Source organism: Calliopsis andreniformis, chromosome 3 (assembly GCF_051401765.1).
Source record: "Calliopsis andreniformis isolate RMS-2024a chromosome 3, iyCalAndr_principal, whole genome shotgun sequence".
In the NCBI taxonomy this organism is placed as follows: domain Eukaryota; kingdom Metazoa; phylum Arthropoda; class Insecta; order Hymenoptera; family Andrenidae; genus Calliopsis; species Calliopsis andreniformis.
In genome coordinates, this window is record NC_135064.1 from 8,876,087 (window position 1) to 8,891,451 (window position 15,365).

A 15,365-nucleotide genomic window follows, 5' to 3' on the forward strand; every position below is an offset into this window, starting at 1 on the left:
TCATAAATAATAACGCTCGTTTAGTGGTATCCCCGCGAATAGGAAAAGCCTTGAGAATATCCATGGTCGGAATTAGAGATTTGCAGTCTATCCCATGAGCTTGAGAAGTAAAAATGATTTTTTAGCGTCCATTGGCTTTTTAATCTCTCACCCATTCTGAAGGAAGTTCTCGATTACGACCTTGACGTTTTACCGGTTGCATCAAAGCTCTGGGGCGAATCTTCTTCCCAGTTATTATGGTTTTCCTCTTGGACGATGGCAGCCAAGACAGGATAGTGCCTGTAATAAAACCTCCCGCATCCGGATTAATGGGACAAGGAATCTTCAATTAACGGAGCAGTCACTTTTGTAATACTAAATTTCATTTTCTTAACACGTTCGTTACTAACATTATATACTGTATGTCCATTTTAATTGAACTCGCTGAAATATCTTAGAAGGGATTGAAAACAGCAAAAATTTGTTACTAAAAAAGTTGTGTGGTTTGAATAGGGATGTAATGTGGTGGAATTGGTATAGGTGATGGAATGGGAGAAATCTCAGTGACAAATTAATTTTTTTAAGTAGAACCGTACATTTTTTGTTCGTACTATTATAGATCGTTTTAAGACTAATTTAATGAAGTGTTACACTATGTTACTTCGTTTTATGGTACTTTGCAGAACTTTAAAAATCCGCGGGTCTGATCAATGCATATTGCTCGCTTTCAGCAAGTCGAACCCCATTTGACTGTGACGCTAGTGCAAATTAGAGTACTCAACTTTTTGAAAAATCTCTACCTTCTCCTTCCTAGATAAAGAAGTTCAGTGACATCCAATAAATATTAATGGTGGTCAGGCGAATTTCTAAAGAACTATAAATTACTTACTTTTAATTAGTTTTATCAATGTGTTTAATTTGAGAAATCGTGCTGAATTACACTCTCTGCATACATCTTGCATATAATTTCTAATATTCGTTGCGTTATCCTTCATTTAACAAGAATAGTTTCCATTTATCTATCATTGTCCTACTAGACAGTGTTAGTGTCATATTAAATCGTTATAATCAAAATTAATTTGATCAAAGAAAAAAAAGTATACATTGTATGTAGACTACACATTTTCCTTAGAAAAATAAATTTATTGTTAGAATAATACTTGTTCGAATAACAGATTCTTCAGATAGTAAAGTGTTTGCAATTAGAGGATTTAAATAATCGGTATTTGGATAGGCGAAGCCTTACTGTATAAATTTCCTACGCTCTTAATTTCGGCAGCATCATTAACAATTGCACTGCGTCTGTTTCAGACGCAGCGGATCCCTACGTCAGCGTGATCCAAACCGGAGAGAAGGACAGGATCATTCGATCCATACGCAGCTAGTCTATATTCAATAGCCCTGAAGATGTTGCAAATTTGCAGTGGCGGCGGGTCCAGGTGCGCCAGACGCGCCCTGGTCTTCGTTTTCGCCTGGGGTCTAGTGATGATCGCAGCTGTACAGTTTCGTCACGTGGAGAACAGTCTTCGAGAGACACCTACGGCTGAGGAGGCAAATAGTGACCTGCTGGTCGAAGACGTATACCGACATCGGGAGCCTGTAATCAACAATCGTGGCTCCTCGAGTCTCGGCCTGTCGAGGTATCTATTGCAGAGATCTCCTGCGGAGGCCAGCTTCTCCAATTCCGCTGGTTCTGGCCTGCTCACAACCTTGACTACTCTATCCAATAGTCCAACTAGGAACCCCTTAGAGCTAGAGCCTCTATTAGACAAGAGACCAGCAAAAACCGAGGAGGAGCTGATCCAGGAGATAGAACAGAGGCTACCTAGCCTACCTCTAGCGTACTGGAACAAGAACAGCAAGTACACCAGTGCGCAGAGCAAAGTCAAGAGCAACGACAGCTGCTCCAACCTGAGGTACCCGTCTATTTACGACATAGAGTTCAATAACGTCTATTGGCAGACGATGAGGACCAGCAACGGGACCTTCCAGTTCTTCGGCGCGTTTTACGATCGCCGAAAGTTGTCCAGAATCGGGCCAGCGATCAGAATCGTCGGGATGATCGATAGAATCGAGCCCACGGTGAAAACTCACTGTCAATTGTGGTACGACGGAGAAAGGGAACCGAAGGTGGTTGAGACCTTGGAGTACAAGTACATCTGGTACCCAAAGTGGGGCAACTACAAGCAAGGCATTTATCAGCCCTACGTGATAGCCTGCAAGGTGCCTCAGTCCCACTGGTTGAAGGGGCCACCAGCGTCTGTGTCCATGGTCGAAAAGCCTTGCGACACACCCAGCAACAATCTCAGGGTGATTTACAATAAACCGGAGCGCAAGAAAGATTTCGCGGTCTGCGTGAAAGGCTTGGACTTTCTTCACGAGGACCTGTCGGTCAGGCTGGTCGAGTGGATCGAGCTGATCACTCTGCTGGGCGCGGACAAGATCTTCTTTTATCAGCTCCAGGTGCATCCAAACGTGACGAAGATTCTCGATCACTACCAGAAACTAGGAAAAGTGCACGTAACACCGTTAACGCTGCCTGGTGGACAGCCGAACGTGCCTGCCTTCCAGCACATGTACCTAACGAAGAAAACTAATCACAAGAGGCAGAACGAGCTGATCCCCTACAACGATTGCCTTTACAAGCATATGTACGAGTACGAGTACATCGCCTTGTTGGACGTAGATGAGGTGATCATGCCTGTGCAGGACGCCACGTGGCAGGACCTGATGAAGAGGGTGCTCACGAAGGCGTTCAAGATTAGGAATGAAACGCGGGCTTCCTATAACGTGAGGAACGTTTACTTCCTCGACGACCTGCTGCACTCTCATGGTTACTTCAAGGACATTCCAAAGTAAGTGACATTTCTACTTTCTAATGAACAGTCATTGGTGAGGTGTTTGTAGGGAAAATGATTTTGTGGGATACTGTTACATATTCTTCGTTTTATGTGTGTTTTGTTGTTTTGAATTAATGCGTAAGTTCCTACTACGTCACTTGTCCTTTTTAATCTCGTTGCACGTACACTATCCTTCATAAGTTTTTGGAGATCTGATAAAACCTAATCAAAACTTTTATATCTCTCATTTAATGAAAGTTTCATTGAATGGATTGTTGATAATGAATGTTATTGGTTAAATATTAAAACTTTTATTAGCAAACGGAAGATTATTAATGACCTAAAGATAACACGTAGTAACTGTCACAATCACCCGACTTTCTGAAAGAGAGTTATTGTTGGCAATTTTATTATGTCTCTCAAGTACGTTATATTTTTTGAAACTTTTTCTTTGAAGAACAAGAATATAATGAAATGTAAATCTATAACGAAGTATTGAGAATAAAAATATGTGACTTATGTTAGTTTACTACAACCATAGACATGCATATTATTACAAACCCTGTATGGATGATAGCCAAAATCTAACAAATGCATATATTCAGAAGGTATCGTAAAACTCGATACAATGACTGTCTGTTAGGAGCAAAGATGAATTTTTCAATAGATTTTTGTCTCAACTTACAAAGCAAGTACTACACAAGAATGGCTATGGAATAGTAACCTTAAGTTTATTAAGATTATTCTTTCAATATCCTATATTTGAATCCATTGGATTGCAAATTGTAGTTAGAGTTAGAAAATAAGCTCTACAGAATTTTCTATGGAAATTTGAACAGTTTGAAGAAAGCTTTTGCATCAGCAACAACCTTGCATCAAAACTGAGTGGTCTTTTAAATAAAACCCTTGAATTATTTTCATCATAACATGTATTAAAAGATCCTGATTAGTTAGAGATCAAATGCTGTCATCAAATACTATTTCTAACAGCACTTCTGGCAAGTCTAGGTAATTTAGTAAGAATATTAATGTTAATTCCGAATTGTATATTTCATCACAACGTCTGAGGAGTCTAAATTTGTTCGCAGGTATATGCACATGCTGCAGCACGTCTATCGCTCGAAGAACTTCACGAAGCCTAATCAGTATATCAAATGCTTCCACAATCCCGAGAGGGTGGTAACTCTCCACAACCATTTTCCTTTGGCTTGTTTGGGCGCAGGATGTACCAGTTATCCAATAGAGACGGAGGACGCTCAACTGCAGCATTATCGTGCTGACTGTGTCAAGTCTTTGAAGAAGACCTGTGTCGAATACAGAGAGAACAGTGTGTTGGATACGACGATCTGGCGGTACAGGGATCAGCTGATCGAAAGAGTCACCAGGACTCTGGAGACTCTCGGCTTTTTTGGACCAAGCTAGCGGGAGAGAGGTGTCCTGACTATCGAATTTCTGTTATGTGTGTTAGCCTTCCTCCCCATGTCCTTTTCTTCGACTCGCTCATGCAACGGTCTGTGGTGAAAACTTTGCTCTTCGAAACGCCGTTGAGGATACGCCGATTGCTTCGACTCTGGAGAACTTGAGATGGGCCACTCAAGTTTCATTGCTTTGGGGAATTCGGTTGGACTGGTGGAAGGTGTACCCTGTTTCCTTCGTTAAACTGGGTTCCTTTTTTTATATTTTAATTAACCAAAGTCATGTTTTGGTTGTTTGCTGATATTATATATGGTATCCCAAGGATTTTTGGTCAGATTGTGCTCAATACGTATTTCTTGAGTGCCTGAGGTAAATTTCAAGTGTAGGAGATAAGTGAAATGTGTACGAAATACTGGCAGCTATTTAAATTTTGTAGAAAAAGTTACATTAATTGAGTAGCTTAAAGTTTCGATCACGTTTCTCTACTTGAACTTACTGCTTCAGCTTTTTGCTTCTCAAAGAGATATTATATAAACAATGAGGAGTGCTACAAAAAATTGCTGAAGCGATGCTGAAGAAATTAAGTTCATGACTTTGAGCAGTCATTTTGACTTTGTTTCGAAGCCGAGCTTCAACACTCTGTATTTGGTATAATCGATATTATCCATTGAACTTTGGGATGCTCTACATACTTTTTCGCTCAAGATTCCCCAGAGAATTCTTTTTCTCTTTTCAAAGGAAATCAACTTTGTATGTATTACTTCTTATCGCACTTGAAGATGAAAAGGCTGTGTAATGACGGACGGAACTTATACATGAAACTGATTAGGATAATTCCTAGAATAAGATAGTGTTATGCTTTTCCCATTTGTGCCACTTGATGAAGGGAAACGTTGCAATTTGTAGAATTTGATTGTGTAACTCGTAGTAAAAAATTGCTCTCGAGCTTTACAACACTTGATACAACAGCCACTATACTCCCTGTTGGATTGAACGAAATCAAATATTTTATGGCGATATAATAACTGTCATCATATTCATGCAGAAAAACAGTAACTATACTGTAACGAATATTTCGTAGAACGAGAAAATGAAAAACTGATCCTACGAGAAGAAATTGAAAGTAAGGGGAATTTTTACAATTTCTCAGATTGGTGCAAGATTTGTCGACAAATTCGTGAATCATTTGATTCAACGATCATAAGTATTATAAGTGGACAAGAGTCGAGGAGGATCTTTCATTTTTGTCCCCAATGTCATCAGCTTCTATTTAATGAGTTCACGCGAGATTGTGTATTGTGAATGTACGATAATCTAACTATTCTTTCGTCCTAGAAAAGGAAGGATGCTTCGTGTGTCGATCAATCGAGATATGACAAAGTTAATAAAAAGAAGGGAAGATTGATTAATCGATGTCCGATCTCGTCCTACTTCTTGTTACTTCATTGAATATGCATTTACCGAATGCTGAGACTTTATTTTTAATCGAGTTGCACCACTTGTTAGTTTTAAATAGTTAAATAGATTTATTCCTTCTGGAGACTAGAACTCGCAGTATACTACATCGTTGCGTTTTTCTTTTTTTAGTGTGGAAGATCTATAATTGACTCATTATAGTTATGCTATAACAGATCATGCAGAAAAGTGTTGATTGCGAGAATATACTCGATAAGATTGCTAATTGTGAGCTTAAGATTATCAATTTAAAAAATTATTTTCAATTATGAAATATTGCTTCCAGTTGTTCAATTGTATTGCATTTTAAAATTGAATTAAGCTACTCCATGTATTCGATAATTATTTCTATTGAAAGATCAGTGTACTGAAGTAGAGTAGAAGTGTAAAAGAAGAAACTTATTTCTCTTGATAATTCAATCATAGAAAATTTTCGAAATTTCATCAAATTTCTGGGTTTCACTATTTATAAAACAACATATGAATAACTGTTCGGAATTTGTGTTTTTTAACATTTTGTATTCATTTTATGCCTAGAAAAGAATCTTAAAATAAGTTCTAAAATCTCTTTTACTAAAAAATAATTTCAAGAAATTATTCTTTTTCTTATTTTTAAAATTTTAATCTCTGCTTCGTAATATGTTTCATTATTTAAAACAGTCTACATATGAGACAATATTATATTTGGTACTCTTAAACCCATGATGTATAACTATATCTAGTACATCCTCGCTGTAAACTAACGACTGCATTTATTGAGAGATTACAAAAATTTTCTGTGTGAATACTTGTAACTAGAAGTTTCCTGTTTTACGAATGTAAGTTGAGTTGATAATCGAGTTCACGGTGGTTACGAATCAAATCAATTAAGTTCGATCAATACAAATACATGACGCGTTATTGTTAGTGATTCCTATACCACAGTTTATATGGCGGCAGTAAAATAATATTTCCATGCATGTAGCTGCATTAATATTACACAATCTAAAAGAAAATTCACGTAACAACAAAAATCATAAAAATCATCTTGATTGACTGACAATCAAAATCGTGAATAAGTCGGTTAAATGAAATTAAAAGAATTTCACATTTATTTATAAACTTTTCGTACGAAAGTTTCTAAAATTATTCAACGAATAGAATCTTGAGAGTTCCATAAAGAAATCAAAACATTCTTCTACCATTATGCAATCATTTCCATGTTATAGGGAAATCAAAGTTTCTGGTCGTTTGACTTCCTCCGCGCGCTATCTGAAAAAGTCACCAATGAAAGCATATCCGTGAAACGACCCCAGCTTACGACCCTGTTGTATGCGTTTTTCCTTCGTGCATAACTATCGAGAGCCAGCTCTCAACATTCTTTTCTCTACTCTTTTTCGCATGGTGAACCTCGATCGCTTTCTACGCGATACGATCGATTCGCTCGACATCCTAGAACCGTCGATTGTTTTTATCACAAAGTGAGAGCGCGATTGACGTTCCACCATGAATTTAACGACATTCAAGCGGACAAACGGTCCTCGAACCGATTATATTTTAAATAATAAATATTTATGCTCACAGTGGTCTGATACGTTAATCAACTAATTAGATCGTATTATGTAAGAACACGTGGCATATCACGATGTCCATAGAAAGCGATTGCGATGATCAGACTGATAACGATATTCCTGTCTATATCTTTGAATATTTACGCTCGGTTTTGTCGATTCTCCTCTTTCAACATTTTATCATTTATTAATCGTCGCTTTAACATTCGGTTACCGAATGGCATGATTTAATTTCTGTTTTATATAAGCTTTCCTGATGGAACCGAGCATCGAAGTGCCTAAAATCGATGGACGCAGTACGCGTTCTCGGCTCAGTCGACGATCGACCTTTATATATATATGTAAATACACTTGAAGAGTCGGTTGGGATAATTAATAAACTATTACGATACACTCATACTTTCCTTTTTGCAAGCGCATTATTGGTATAAATGATCATATAATAAAAATTCTTACAACTACCTAATCGCTTCCCTGTCTTATATAGTCTAGGTGTAGGTATCTAAACACCCCTATTCCATATAAAATTATTGAATTTTTAAATTAATTATCATTTGTATTTTTGCGAGAAATTTATCTTGGAGTGTCAAAAATTTCTTTATAGGACAGAGTATTGAAAAAGTCTGGATAAATTTTGAACGATTATTAAATAAAGTCTGTATTAAAATCAAATTCGTTTTTGATAATAAACTAAACAACTTTATTAAAATTAATGCTTAAATTGCACACATTAGTAAAACTGGAATTTCGTAATAAAACAATAATTATTCAAAAAGATTAAACTATTTTATCCTTTGTGATTTATATTTCAAATATTTCCCAAAACACTAATGTAATTCTAATTTCTACCACTAGAAGCATGATAATATTCTTTTATGCTGAGTCGGTAACGTTGCATTGATGTTAAACTCCGTAAGAGGGTACTCGAATCTACAGAATCAGTTAATCAGTCACATTGAAATTCAGAAAATTATTTTGAGTATATCACTTAAATATTTAAATATGTCAACAATTAAATTATTGATTTACTGAATTCAGTGTGCCAAAGTATGTCACAAGTTATATCTCCACGAGAAAATTATAGTGTCTATTTTACGTTTAAATACACAATTTCTCCCGCTCATTTAAGTAGCCATATTGGTTTTCAAATTGCGCGCGACGTCATTTCGTTTCTGGACGTGTCAAGAATGAGACGTTTGTACCTTTCGTCCTTTCGTGTTAAACGTGTTTAATCCTGTTTTTACTGGTTTCTATTCACTTTTAAAGGTATGTGTTTTTAACTTTAACATACTATCTCATGTCTGATTAAAAGATTGGTATCTCGCATTCATGAATTCTACAAACACTCGGTAATACGTTACAGTCAATATTTTTTTATATTAGTTAATTCATGTAGATTGAGCAAGTACAGACTGCCATTTCCATTCTTATATCTTTGTAGGGATGTAAGTGTAGTTAAAGCAATATCTACTTTTCTAAATTTGGCATTCTTTTATATTGCTTGAGGCAATTTATAGAAGTCTGTGAGGCAAATAAAGTATAATGACTCTGAAATTGAAATAACGCTATTAACATTTCTGCAAAAGTTAATAGAATGTACTCATTTATAATGTATTTCATAGGTTATAGTTATAGTTTTATAAGTCATGGCTACATTTTTGTCGATTTTACAGCAAAATACAAAGTATTGTATTTTAACAGTTGTTTTATTAGATGTTATAGTATTTTGCGTTCTGTGTAACAGGTGGGTGGTAGAAGAGCTTAAGCAAATGAGGTTCGACATTTTCGAAACTAAAACAATATTCTCGAAGTTGAGAATGCAGACCACTTCGAATGAGATGACGTCGAAGTACAGAGTTTATTGCACAAGTAAGTGGTTTCGCTATTTTACTTCGAAAAATTTTAAAATTTGTCGGATTTTTGTGGATTTCACATATTTAATACATTTATCGAATACTTTGGAAGCGATAATATATGATTCAAGTAGTACCGTAAAATTTTGTAAAAATCGTAAAAATGTGTTTGCAAACGATAATATTCTTTTAAGTGTTAAACAAGTCACAAACGTTGTATTGTATAATTTGTAACAGACAAGTTTTAAAGTGTAAACTTTAAACTAGTAAACCAAAGACATGAGTGGAAAACAAGTGTAGGAATTAAAAATGTTAATTGGATTCATCTTCTTTTGATATTTTCATTCGAAGATTACCTAAAACTTGTGAATGCAAAAATGAAAAACAGCAATTGAATTTATCTTTGATCGATGGTTATTTAAACCACATGAGCCTTAATAAAATGATAATTAAATATTAAGCCATAAACGTTAATAAAGAGGGAGAAATTATCAGTAAGGGATAGGGTAGAGCAGGCTACATCAAAAGTAGGGAAAACAGAAGAAACAAAATATAAAATTTAAAAAAGACTTACTCGTAGTTCAGGATAACCACTGGTCAAGCTGCCTACTGACTAGAGGAATCCAGGCGACCAGGGTTCCTGGGTGGTTTGAAGTAATGAATATAAGCAGGTTCTAACTCGGTAATGACGAGGGGGGCTGATATCACTAGGACTTGACGTTATGAGCGTAGGATCGTGGCTGATATCATAGGCAAGAGGAGTGGAATCCTGCCGTCAGTAATTATGGGGTCTATTTTTCAGACCGAATTTTTGGTAATACTGGGACCTACTTTCTTAGTCCCAGCTGTTGGTATTTCAAACCCAATCGATCAGTTCCAGCAGTTGGTATTTTAAACCCAATCGATCAGTCCCAGCAGTCGGTATTTTAAACCCAGTCGATCAGTACCAGCAGCCGGTATTTTAAACCCAGTCGATCAGTGCCAGCAGTCGGTATTTTAAACCCAGTCGATCAGTCCCAGCAGTCGGTAATTTTAGGCCCTAGAATGATCAAAAGTTCGATTTGAAAAAGTAAGCTCCATAATTACCGGGGACCAAAATTATCGATAGTTGAGACTAAACGGTTGGATCTGATTTACCGACTGCTGGAACAGAAAAAGTAGATCCCAGAGTTATCAAACTTCGGTCTGAAAAAGTATGACCTCCTCCGCGGGGGACGTTAGTCACCCCTTTGGCACTGTTAGATGTCGCCTGAACTCTCCTAGTGAGTAGGCAGCTTGACAAGGGGTTATCCTGGACCACTGACTAGGTAATAATAGATCTAACATCCTATGTATTTTTCTGTCCCTGATTTTTGGAGTGCCAGCACCCCATTATCATTTTAGCGTCACCGCCAATATTACCGGCGAAGTCTCAAAGCAGATTGCAACGCCACGAGTTTTCGGAATTACAATTAGAATGGAGTAGGCAGGTTATATTAAGCCCGCAATTTTTGAATGTTTATGTAAGAGTAATAATTAATAACTACATTGCGAATTTCATTCATTCATGCCAAAATATAGAAAATATGAAGAATATAAATCAAGTTGCAATATTTAGAAAATAAGACATACGGTTATTTAAATTTCATTCCTTTATTAAGTTTCTTGAAAACTTTAATTCAAATGAAAAGTCACAGTCTGATATTAACTTTAAAATTGTATTATAAATATATTTGACACAATAACACAGAAGAAAGGAATACAATAAAACAATGCAAAATGCAAAGTACATACAGCTAGGGCAGTAAAGACTTTGTTGAGATTATAAAATTTTGAATTTTATGTATGAGTATAATTAAATATACTACTTACATAAATAATAACTATACTCGACGTATCAGCTATTGATATATTAAATTTTGAAATTTTTTAATGTATTAAGCTATTAAGCAATACAATTTTCTAACCATTTGAACTATTACACTATAAAAACCTTCTTAATGTATATATATTAATGTATATAACTAACAAATATCATGATACTAAGAAACAATATTTGTTATATGTTGTAATAGTTATATAATAACTTACTTTAACTTGCAATCTTTATAAAGGTTCAAAGTAATGTAACCCCTTAATTATTTTCTGTAAACATAATTTTATGTAGATAGTAATAATGAATAAACATAATAATTATAGTATATAAACAAGCTAAATGAGAGCACCTACATACCACAAGGAAGTTACTACGAGAGCAGGTACACAGAGCCATAGATGAAATCAATATTCCACAGATCTTCCTTTAAAAACATATTAAAAAGATCTTCTAACAAGGAAGCACTGATATACCTCGGCGGATGCAATTCAGATGCGGATGCGATCAGCGATCTTCAGATAAAGAGTAAAGAGAAAACCAGCGAAGAAACCCAAGACTATCAAGAGAAATACACCAATAATTGAGGGAGCTTACCCAAAAACTAACAAGAAATGATAGGCCATCAACAAAAGAAACAAGTTACAACACTAAGCCTATCTTTAAATCTAATACAAAATACACAGCCATTAGCACGGACAAAGCCGTCCCAGGTCTCACCACGAGGAGGTTGCTGTGCTGGAGACCCACAGGGAGATAGATGGAATCAAACTTACATCGATCTCCCTTTACAAAAATCTTAAACTAACAAGCCAAAGACATGAATGGAAGCCAAGTTCCATCCACACCTTCAGCTTGGTTCTTATAGTAGAGATGTGCCAAGTAATCATTGAGTAGAGATTGGGAATATTTAGAATCTACCGCGTAAGGCAACCATGAAATAGACAATCGGTGGTGCGAGTCCTTCCACCTTGAAGACGGGTACTAGGAGAAGGCGACTGGCACCTCAGAGCCCAATCAGTTGCCTGATTGAACTGTGGGGTTTCCACCTGCAAGTGTGTCATACCACACACCATTCGGTGTCCACATCGTCTCTCGCTAGTACAAACCCCCAAGGGAAGAAGAACAAGCTCCATCGACCGCCGATTCCACGGCTGCGAGTTGCTTCTACTCAGAGAAGCTAAGATGACCTCCTCACAGAAGGTGAGGGGGAAGTAACCGAGCAAAAAGAGCTAAGAAATGACAACTTGGCAGTGTTACAGTGACTTTACAATGGAAACTTAGAAGTAGGGTCTTAAAAATATTTAAGCGATTGCGACTTATATACTAGATGCGGTGAATCCCTCGGCGGATGCGACGTCTTCGTTCTTCAATCTTTAAGTTAATATGAATGATTGGGGGAGCCTCCCCAACAATACCCCAACGATGGCACAGCCATTGGCCCGGACAGAACCGGCCCGGGTCTCACCACGAGGAGGTTGCTGTGCTGGAGACCCATATAGTAATCACAGAAATGAGAAAGAATTGACAGAACAATCCGTACTCCGAATTAAGACAGAACATATTTAGACAGAAAACAGAATGAAACGATGTTGGCATTTAGTTGAATACTTCTTCGATGTTCATCTAAACCCTGAAATGTTAAAAATTAGAAATGCCAATGAAGTCTCTCGGGGGATACGATGTCTTCGTTCGATGAGTGATCTTCATATGAATGAAATAGGAATGATAATTATAACCAGCGATGAAACTTACAAGAGAACAGAAAGACATGCAGTAAAGAGAGAAGGGACGAATAATAGAAGCATATCAATGATCGCAGAAACACAAGGGGAACCACCTCTACCGAACGACCCTTATATCTAATACAAGATGCACAGCCATTAGCACGGACAGAGCCGCCCCAGGTCTCACCACGAGGAGGTTGCTGTGCTGGAGACCCACAGGAAGATAGATGAAATCAAAGTTCCATCGATCTCCCTTTACAAAAATCTTAAACTAAGAAACCAAAGTCATGAATGGAAGCCATGTTCCATGCATGCCTTTAGCTTGGACCTTAAAGTAAAGATGTGCCAAGTAATCATTGAGGAGAGATTGGGAATATTTAGAATCTACCGCGTAAAGCAACCATGAAATAGACGATCGGTGGTGCGAGTCCTTCCACCTTGAAGACGGGTACTAGGAGAAGGCGACTGGCACCTCACAGCACAATCAGTTGCCTGATTGAACTGTGGGGTTTCCACCTGCAAGTGTGTCATACCACACACCATTCGGTGTCCACATCGTCTCTCACTAGTACAAACCCCCAAGGGAAGAAGAACAAGCTCCATCGACCGCCGATTCCACAGTTGGACATTTGCTTCTACTAAGAGAAGCAGATGACCTCCTCACAGAAGGTGAGGAGGAAGTAACCGAGCAAAGAGAGCTAAGAAATGACAACTTGGCAGTGTTACAATGACTTTACAATGGAAACTTAGAAGTAGGGTCTTAAAAATATTCTAAGTGATTGCGACTTATATACTAGAAGCGGTGAATCCCTCGGTGGATGCGACGTCTTCTTTCATACGAACAATAAAGAGTAAAGACAGAACTTTACGAACCAACGGTGCTGAATCCCTCGGCGGATGAGATGTCTTCCGTAGTCTTAAGGATACGATCTTAAGTTAAAATCTTAAAGTCTATAGTTTGAACTAGTAAACCAAAGACATGGATGGAAATCAAGTTCCATCCATATTTTTAGCTTGGACCTTAAAGTACAGAAGTGCCAAGTAATCATAGAGAAAAGATTGGGAATAGTTAAAGTCTACCGCGTAAGGCAACCATGAAATAGACAATCGGTGGTGCGAGTCCTTCCACCTTGAAGACGGGTACTAGGAGAAGGCGACTGGCACCTCACAGCACAATCAGTTGCCTGATTGAACTGTGGGGTTTCCACCTGCAAGTGTGTCATACCACACACCATTCGGTGTCCACATCGTCTCTCGCTAGTACAAACCCCCAAGGGAAGAAGAACAAGCTCCATCGACCGCCGATTCCACAGTTGGACATTTGCTTCTACTAAGAGAAGCACATAGAACCTCCTCACAGAAGGTGAGGAGGAAGTGTCCGAGCAAAGAAAGGTAAAAAGTGACAACTTGGCAGTGTTACAAAAATTTTACAATAGAATCTTAAAAGTAGGGTCTTAAAAATATCCTGAGCAATTGAGACTTACATACTAGAAGTGGTGTATCCCTCGGCGGATGCGATGTCTTCGTTCTTCAATCTTCAAGTTAAGAGTGAAGACAGAAGCAGCGGAGAAAAAGTATGAAGATTAATATATGAATGATCGGGGGAGCCTCCCCAAGAATACCCCAACGTTGGCACAGCCATTGGCCCGGACAGAACCGGCCCGGGTCTCACCACGAGGAGGTTGCTGTGCTGGAGACCCATATGGAGATCATAGAAATGATAAAGGATCTACAGAACAATCCGTACTCCGAATCAAAAAAGAACATATTTAGACAGAAAACAGAATTGGACGACGTTGGTATTTGATTACATTCTTCTCAATGTTCATCTAAACCCTGAAATGTTAAAAATTAGAAATGGAACTGAAATCACTCGGGCGATACGATGTCTTCGTTCGATGAATGATCTTCATGTGAAGGAAATAGGAATGATAATTAGAACCAGTGATGAAATCAGGAAGAGAATAAAGAGTCACGTAGCAGAAAAGAAAGGAAGGAATAACAAAAGCACATCAATGATTGCAAAAGCAAGAGATGAATCAGAGATCAAGAGAAATACATAAATGATTGAGGGTGCCTCCTCAAGAACAAGAAAGGCATCGTTGATGCTCTAGAAAACGAAGACATTAATACACACTTCTACTTAACTACTCTTATATCTAACACAAGATACACAGCCATTGGCACGGACAAAGCCGCCCAGGTCTCACCACGAGGAGGTTGCTGTGCTGGAGACCCACAGGGAGATAGATGGAAACAAAGTTCCATCGATCTCCCTTTACAAAAATCTTAAACTAACAAGTCAAAGACATGAATGGAAGCCAAGTTCCATGCATACCTTTAGCTTGGATCTTAAAGTAGGAAATTGTCGAGTTATCATTAGGTAGGGTTTGGTTAAATTAGACTCTACAGCTAATGCAACCGTGAAATAGACGAGCGATGGTGTGAGCTCTACCACCTTGAAGGCCGGTAGGTCGGAGAGGCGCACGGCACTACATGATTCAGTCAATTGTCCATTGCTCCCTGCTGCCACATAGGAGCTACCGAAGTAGACCTAATTCCGACAGGCTGGTAAAGAGAATGTGCAAAAGGCGGAAACGTGTAGTTTCCACAGTCGAGTGTGTCTTTCCACACACCCTACTGTGTCCGTGGCGTCGCTCCTAGTACAGACCCCCAAGAGGAGAACACACTCC

General features: G+C 37.9%; 1 protein-coding gene across 3 annotated transcripts in view; it reads left to right on the plus strand.

The window, feature by feature from the left end:
- LOC143176980 (uncharacterized) overlaps positions 1–7,912 on the plus strand; it is a 55,395-nt gene extending 47,483 nt beyond the window's left edge. For all 3 annotated transcript variants that reach the window (XM_076374678.1, XM_076374676.1, XM_076374675.1), the window contains 2 exons: positions 1,291–2,834; positions 3,908–7,912. In XM_076374678.1, the coding sequence (XP_076230793.1) occupies positions 1,387–2,834; positions 3,908–4,241 (1,782 nt within the window). In that variant the 5' untranslated portion in view covers positions 1,291–1,386 and the 3' untranslated portion in view covers positions 4,242–7,912. The remainder of the gene's footprint in view (positions 1–1,290; positions 2,835–3,907) is intronic.
- The last annotated feature ends 7,453 nt before the right edge of the window (positions 7,913–15,365 follow it).